The sequence below is a fragment of the Podarcis muralis genome, chromosome 2 (assembly GCF_964188315.1).
Source record: "Podarcis muralis chromosome 2, rPodMur119.hap1.1, whole genome shotgun sequence".
Taxonomy (NCBI): domain Eukaryota; kingdom Metazoa; phylum Chordata; class Lepidosauria; order Squamata; family Lacertidae; genus Podarcis; species Podarcis muralis.
In genome coordinates this window covers 71375556-71383479 of record NC_135656.1, presented here as the reverse complement: position 1 = coordinate 71383479, position 7924 = coordinate 71375556, and the positions used below count along the sequence as shown (strand labels likewise).

General features: G+C 46.3%; 1 protein-coding gene and 1 pseudogene across 1 annotated transcript; both read left to right on the top strand.

The window, feature by feature from the left end:
- Window positions 1-460: 460 nt before the first annotated feature.
- On the top strand, window positions 461-7848 carry LSMEM2 (leucine rich single-pass membrane protein 2). Its single transcript, XM_028718667.2, has 4 exons — window positions 461-613; window positions 5015-5155; window positions 5751-5990; window positions 7313-7848. Exons 1-4 carry the CDS (start codon window positions 592-594, stop codon window positions 7444-7446), a joined length of 537 nt encoding a protein of 178 aa, XP_028574500.2. The 5' UTR covers window positions 461-591; the 3' UTR covers window positions 7447-7848.
- LOC114593095 (U4 spliceosomal RNA) lies at window positions 2522-2642 on the top strand (annotated as a pseudogene).
- Window positions 7849-7924: the final 76 nt, after the last annotated feature.

Below are 7924 nucleotides of genomic sequence, written 5' to 3'. Positions count from 1 at the left end.
CTTTGGTGGTGGTGGGAAGATCTCTGTTCAGGAGGGAGAATAATCTGATTTTCTATTTCGCTAACCTAAGAGCTGTGGTTGGAATGTTGGGCTAGGACCTGAGTTCAAATCCTCACTCGGCCATGAAGCTGAGTGAGGGACCTTGGGCCAGTCCCTCACTCTCAGCCTGATCTAATAATATGGAGACAGGGAGAGCCAGTAACTAAATAAATAAAATAAGGGTTCCGTGCTTTCCCCCTCCTCCATACTGACTCCTTCATCCTACCTTTGCTGTTCTTAGGAAACTGTTGCCTTCCTGCCACAGTTATCTGTCTCTCCCCAACGCAGTAGCCTTTCTGCATTCTGCCAGCCTGCTCTTTCTTTTCCCAGCACTCACTTAACATAAGCCCCCACTGTATCCTCTCCAGCCCCTCTGTTTGGTCTCTATCTATAGCTCCTCCTTGGGCTCCACTTATTCCTATTTTAAGCTTGAGCAGCTGATATGACAGGCAGAAGCCTGTGTTTACTTCCCCATCAGGTCCCAGGGGGATCTGCACACAGGCCCCTCACAGCTTCTGCAGCAGCCACACACAGAGGACTCTGGTTCTAGGGATGTCCAGTGACACTGGAGAAGGTATGGTCTGGGGGTTTTGGGGAGGGGGGGAGAGAGTTGTAGAGAGCGTGTTGAAGTAGGGTTAATCTTCTAGTCATTGAGACATGACTCTAGCACCTCTTTGGAGGGCCAGGCTGCAAAACTCGACCAGGAGATCTGATTCTCTTGCCTTCCTGGCGACAGGAGGCCTGGGTCTCGAGCCATGTCGCGATGTTCAAAGGACAGAGGACAGCTCGTCTGTCACTGCCACCGGCACAGTGAGCAATGAGGGTGACAGCTGGAAATGAGAGATAATTTTGGCTGCTCTCGACTTTATGTAGGTGTTGTGGGGGAATTCTTGTCAAAGGACCTGAGCTTATCCTGGCTGGTGGCTGTAGTTGGTGCAGGTCTGAGAAATTCAAAGCAGAGGTTTGAGAGCATATTGCTGTAGCTGAACTCCTGCTGCCTTCGGTCCAAGTCATGGCAGCCTGTCATGTGCCGTCCAGTCAGAGTGACCGGCTCCTGACTCAGAGGCAGTGGCTGCTTATTGAAGAGCCCGGTGCAAGCCCCAACACTAAGCCTCCCTCATATCATTTACTCACCGCAGTCCCATTTGCTGCTTCAGGAAAGATTCCACTTTTACCCAACCATGTGGGCCTATTTACTACTATAACCTAGGGGTAGGAGTCACCCTTGTGGCGTGTTGCCTCTGTTGCTTCAGCAATAAAACCTGCTTCAGCTGTAGGACTCTGCCCACGCACAGAATATACAGACCACATAGGGTTTCAAAATAATACAATTGTGGTGTTTTACAAGAGGACCTGCCCTTGAGTTGCCAATAGAGGACAATAGGACCTGATTCACACAGACAATTCCTTCTCAATGCAATGCAAATTAAAGCAATTAAAAGTTGCTTCCTGCTCACTCAGCTACAGTGAAGACAGATGTCGCCCTAAAATAGTTCTTTGCGTGCCTATTCAAACACATTGTTGCATGATGATTGAAATGTTGAAAGCAAGACTGCCCTAAATTGTAGTTAGGAACAAAAGCTTTGTTCTGCTTCTTGGTATTCCTTGCATTCCACACTGTGGAAATGATACATGGGTAATATGGAACTAGCAACTGAAGGGAACATTGGAGAAAGGCCAAAGTTACATTTTAAGATCCTATTTAACTCGATTGCTGCAGGAAATATGATGGGCCCTCAAAATGTAGCTGGATAGTTAATGGACCCCATCCAGCTCTAGCTGAGCTTGATTGTATGAGAACATCACTCTCAGATGTGAATGTGTCTCCTTGTCGGAATCAGAAACATCCTCTAAGTTCAATGAGAACCAGATGAACATTTGAACACCAGTCAAATAAACTTGTTACAAACTACTTTTAAAAGCAAAGGAATTGGTGTTCAAAGAGAAAAATACTTCCGGAGGCTGAGATGTAAGTTAACTGCATAAAAAGGGCAGTTTGCAACATCCCACCAGAATCTTTCTGCACAGTCTAGCAAATATGGCAGCAAGTGGGCCCAGTTTTAACTCAAACAGTACTGCCTGGACTGTTACCGTTTCAGGAAGGGGTAGCTCACATGGCAGAAGACACATCTGTGGTGGGCCTTCCTCCACACAGAAAGCTAGTTATGTCCGTGAAAAGGAGCCCTTCTCCCTCACATCTGGTTTTACCTTTTTCATGGAGTCTTTCTGTATGGAAGCGAACAAGCACATATATGATGCATACATGCACACACACACACACACACACACACACACAGAGGATGTGCATCATGTCACAAATGCTTTCGCTGAGATTCCTGCATTGCAAGGGGTTGGACTAGATGATCCTCAGGGTACCTTCCATCTCTACGGTTCTATGATTCTATGCCCCTTGCATTCAGAAGTGGTACAGCCCAGACATAGGCACTAGTTTTTTACTGCTGAGGTAAATCCAAGTCCCATTAGCTTTGAACAGTGGCAGTATCGTAGCCAATAAGGTTAATCCGAGGCACGATTATTACTAATTGCCAACTTTCCCCAATACCCTGCCATGACAACTTGGAAAATATATATCACAATCCAAGTCACATTGAAGTATAATCCACAGCTAAATGCTTTATATTCTTTGATTCTGACACAACCAAAGCACTATTCAGAAAATCTCCACATATAGGGATGAAGTGTCCCTCTTGCCATCACATGCCCAACTCTGACTACTGGTCCTGCTAACTAGGAATGATGGGAGTTGTAGTCCAAAATTATATTTTGAATTTTCAAAATACCCATTTTTAACTTGTCTTTTATTGACAACCTTAGAATTTTATTTTTTGTTAACCACTTAGACTAGCGGCTCTGTTTACAGCCAAGTAGTACATAAATGCTATTAAATAATTGTTCAACTGTGTGTGACTAGGCATCCCTCTGCAGATGTCTGCTTTCAACTCATGGACATAGGGATCTGGGCTGGTGGGATGTTAGATATTACAGGCAAGATCAGGCAGTGTAGCCTGGCTCCTCCTGCCATGCAATTATGTCTACGTGTAATAGGCTTCCAACTTTCATACGAATGCCTCCCATTTCAATCCTCAGTTCAGTTCTTATAGTCATTCACCCTGATTATAATAACCACTCCATTTTACAACTGTATTCATATTATCAATTAACATGGTTGTTTGCTCCCTAACACAATCTAAGGGCCGTGTTATAGCAATTAACATCATGTAGCAATTTGGCCCACACACAATGTTTTTATTGAAAGGACCATTCTTCTCCACTCAACCAAAGCATTTTTATGGTAGCCTTTTACAATTCTACAATTAACCTCTTTTATTTTGATTAATTAACATGGCATTTTCTTTGTCTAGGCACTTGCGTAGTGTACAGCCCACCTATTTCACCTATAAAACGTGCTTAAAAATGGCAACAAAAAAAAACAAACCCACCCGCAAAACTAATTTCAGACATGTAATCTCAGCACAACTAATTTTGGGTAAACATGTGGAAGTGTAAGAACTTTTCCAGTGCTGCTACTGTGCCTTTAACAGATGGTCAGCAAAGAGAAATTCCACAACTGTGGCCTTTTTATTTCGGCAGAGAATCAGAGAGAACGTCACATGTTGAATTTCTGTCTTATCCTGTAATTAAAGGTATTTTCCCTCTCTGAGAAAAGGTGACACTGCTGTGCTAAGTGTAATTAGGCCGTCATGTCCTTTGTGTCCTTGAAAGATACGATCCCAAAGTGCCTGTAAATTTGAGCCATGATTTAGCTGGCAACACTTCTGTAATCAGGAAAGCATTCCTGCTAAGGATAAGGTTGCCAACTTAGTCCTCTCCCCACCCTGGCAGAGCGTTGTTCTTTCAGCTACTATTTAACAGGCAGTTGTTCCCCAGGCAAAGTTGTCTATATCTCCAGTTGGTAGAGCATGAGACTCTTAATCTCATGGTTGTGGATTCAAGCCCCACGTTGGGCAAAAGATTTCTGTGTTGCAATGGGCTGGACGAAAGATTATCTTCATAGTCCCTTCTAATTCTACAATTCTCTGATAGGCTTCACCTGTTGAATGTTTACCTGTGTCACCATTAAAGAGTTTGGGAAAGCACAAAGAAACACAAGCAAATGAATAAAAATTCAGTAACTTGGAAGATCTATATGCGAATCTATATGCCTTTCGAAAAGGCAAGGAATGACAGCCAGGTAGCAGTAGCATCAACATATACAGCTCAGGCTTGCAGTTTCTGCAGCTTGACAAATGAGCCTCTGGGTCATATGGTATGTGTACAATCAGGCCATGGGAAGAGGCCAGTGGTTATATTAAGGTACAGGGGCTTATTACATAGGACAGCAGAGACTGTCCAGGATTCCATCCCTGCTAAAGAGGCACTGGAAATCCTGTCCCTGGATGTGCTGCTAAGAAGTTTAAATGGGGAAGGGCAGAAACACAGCAAGGGTAAGTGGTGCATATTCTCTTAAGTGGCAGAATCTGAAGTATTAAAGTCGGGGGGGGGGGGGGGCTTCAGCTGCCTCAGCCAATTGGTAATGGAAGATGGTCTTAGGTTCACAAGAACCCGAGTGGGTGGGGGATGTAAATCTTTGCTAGTTACTGTCTCTGAGGGCCTCATCTCACACAAAATGGGTAAAGGCAGAGCCGTCGCATCAAACATACCAGCAAGTGTAACAACAGAAGGCACACGGGAGCTCTAGAAAAATGACTAGAGCAGCTCTAGAAAAATGACAATTGTTAAGAGAACAGATTACGGGCAGGGGCTTCTTTGGTATCTACCAAAAGACTTGGTGGGATGGTGGAGAGAGTGAATGGAGACTGAGGGAAGGGAGGCTCTTATCCTCCTGCACTAGCAGAGCGTCAGGTCTTTTCTAGGAAAGCCTTCTTCCTTACTGAAGAAAACAGCAGTGACGCACTTCCACCTCTCATACGCCAAACCACTCTTTCCTGTGCAGACACCATGGCGAAGGATGCTGCTTCCTCCGATAGGGAACTCATTGAAAATGGCATGGCAGAAATAAACTTGCACGCGGTAGAGTCCATCAGTGACCTGCATTATGCATCCGGCGGACGTGAAAGCACCAGGGTCTCAGAAGGTATGTAGTACCCAGCACCCTGAGTTGAACTCAAGCAACCTCATGCGTGCCCAGAGTAACTAAACAGCAGTTCAGCAGTAGGAAGAAGACCCCAGACCAGTAATGAGCTTTCCCCATGAAAACAGGACACTGTGAGCTGAGCTGGTGCTGGGCTATTACATGGGCTAATATGGGTGGGAAAACTTTTTCAGCCCAAAGGCCACATTTCCTCATGGGCAACCAGCAGGCAGTGAGCAGGGTGAGAGTGGCAGAGGCAGAAGTGGGCAGAGCAGTGGATGCGACTCTAACCTGTGTAAAGCAGGCTATATTCCAGTCTTGCAGAAGTCAGAGGTTTCGACACCTCCTCTCTCACACACCTCTCAGTCCTTTGATCCAGGTAAGCAAGGCATTGCCAACAGTTCAAGTACACAAGATAAAAGAACTTGAGGGACCAATGAAGGCTGTGGCCTGAGGAAAGCCCCATGTCAGCCATAAGCCTAAGGGGGCAGTTTGAGGCCCTAGACATGAGCGCCCCCCCCCCCAGCCTAATATAAATCAACAGTGGCTGCTTCCCCACTCCTGCTCATTCCCCTCTCTCTCTCCCCTTCTTTTCCAGGGGGCAGCCCATCTCAGCCCAACAGCCCATGGACTCCTCACAGCACGTCCTCCAAACATTTCACTTTCCCACATGAAGAGGACACGTCCTTTCTACCCGTCCAGAATCTCCATCTCCTCCCTGCGTTCACCTGCTGCCCTTGCTTCGGTCCGACATGTTGCCCTGCAAGCTTCTTTGCTCTCCTCGGGGTGCTCGTAGTGGCCAGCCTTGGTCTGGCCACACTGGCCGTGTATCTGAGTGGTAGGTTCAGGGTCTGGTGGGCCATTCTTGACAATAAGGAGCTCCTGGTGGGAACTGGTACCTACCACCATGGGGGCCAGGGAAGAGGGTGGCTCTGTGGGACCCAAGTACTTTCATCTGGCCAGTCCCAGGTAACAGACCGTATGCAAGATGAAACGTGGGTGGTAGGAAACTGAGGACCTATCATGCCCCATAGTGGTTCTTCTGGGCAATGCAGGAGAAAGTACCATAAAACAGGTAAGTTATTTGGGCACCCACTGAAAAACATAGGCTTAAAACAGTAGCTCAAACGGCACCCCATTCTGTGGAATCCACAGCCCTTTCTGTCAAATTTCCAAATGCATATATACACCATAGATCCTGAGCCATTACTTTGTGGGGTACAGAATCCAGCCTATTCCCCTTGAGCACTTGAATTCTCACCCATCCACTTCTAAGGATGCAACTATTGTAAACTTATTGTCCTCACATCCAGCTTTCCAGGAATCTATATCTCAGCTTACATTTTGCGAAGGGCTGCCACAGATGTGACCTAAGGACATGCTAAAAAGCAGTATCCCCAGACTGAAACGGATTATGCCAAAGTCCAATGTGAAGTACTCTTGACCAATGTAATAGGAAGTTTTTCCAAACCACCCCTTAGTTAGCAGAGGACTGCTGCCCCTCAGCTAGTGGGCCTTAGAATTTGCAGGGGGTTGGAGAGGACTCTTGGGGTCCCTTGATGGCAGCTCAAAAGACCATGTAGTCCAGCCCTCGGCTTACGCAGGAAAACCACTACAGCATGGCTGTTCAGCCATTGCTTTGATGAAGGAGTCTGTCACCAGAATTATTTATTATTTTATTATTAAATTTATATACCGCCCTTCATCTGAGGATATTAGGGCCGTTTACAGATCGCCTGAACGGGAAGTATGGTATTGAGTTATTGAGGTCCAAGAATAATATAAACCAAGGTATGTAATCTCCAGCATTAGGATTGTCCTCTGTGGCCTCTGGATTTGGGGGAATCCTCTCTATGTAATGGGGTCCCTCAAACTCCACCAGAGAACGAGTTTGCTCCCTTACCGTTCTGGTGACCGCTCCCATAGTGCTGCTTCATCAACATTCTGTCTGTAAAATATTTCAGACAATTTATATTGGCAGAAGAGCTCCTCAGTTCGCTCTTAGCAAGGCAACGTACAAGTCTGATGTGCCTGGTGGTAAACTGCTCTTGAAAATGAGTGTCAAAATGGTGAAAGTTACAGTGCCGGCGATACATTTCTTCAAAAAATAAAACAAGAGAGGCTGTTTAGTCACGTGGTTTCTGCTTCTCCTCTCTGCAGTCTTGCAGCGTGAGTCACTGCGTGTCCTTGCCCAGTGGCTGGAGTCCCAGGAGGAGGCCATCCGAGAAATGAGAGCTGTGAGCTTACAGCTATGGAGGCAGCTAAATGCCAGCGATTCAGGATTTCAAACCTGAGAGAGTCCTACCTTTCAACCCCCCACAAACATTTTCTTTGGGGAACCGGATGGGAAAATTGACTCACTGCTTGGCACGTTGAGGACGGACATGTGTTGGTCTAGACTATGCAAACCTTTAAGCAACCTCCCCCAACTCACTGGTGGGGTGCTGCTGAGGTTGATGTGCCCTATGGGCAGCACTGGCTGCAGGACTGGAATCTGCCTGAAGAGAGGAGGGACAGACAGGAAGATACTGATGCAGAGGGCCTTTCCTCAGCACCTCAGATACACTTTTGCTTTTATTTGAGAACTATTTTCAGCACCGTATTTGCACTATGCTGCTCTACTTTATACCCACCTGTTAATCGTCGCCCATGGGGCACCTTTGCAGAGATGTTTTAATAAATGACGATGAAACTCACAGGCTTCCTTTGCCAAGCTGTGCTTCTCTCTTCAGCTGATCAGCACTAAAATCTGCCCAGGCTCTATCTGGTGAA

Excerpts from the sequence above, each read along its gene's own strand:
- LSMEM2 (XM_028718667.2), top strand. The coding sequence starts at position 592 with ATGTCCAGTGACACTGGAGAAG. Across the intron at positions 5,156-5,750 it reads AAGCACCAGGGTCTCAGAAG|GGGGCAGCCCATCTCAGCCC; the intron begins GTATGTAGTACC and ends CTTCTTTTCCAG. Across the intron at positions 5,991-7,312 it reads ACTGGCCGTGTATCTGAGTG|TCTTGCAGCGTGAGTCACTG; the intron begins GTAGGTTCAGGG and ends TCCTCTCTGCAG.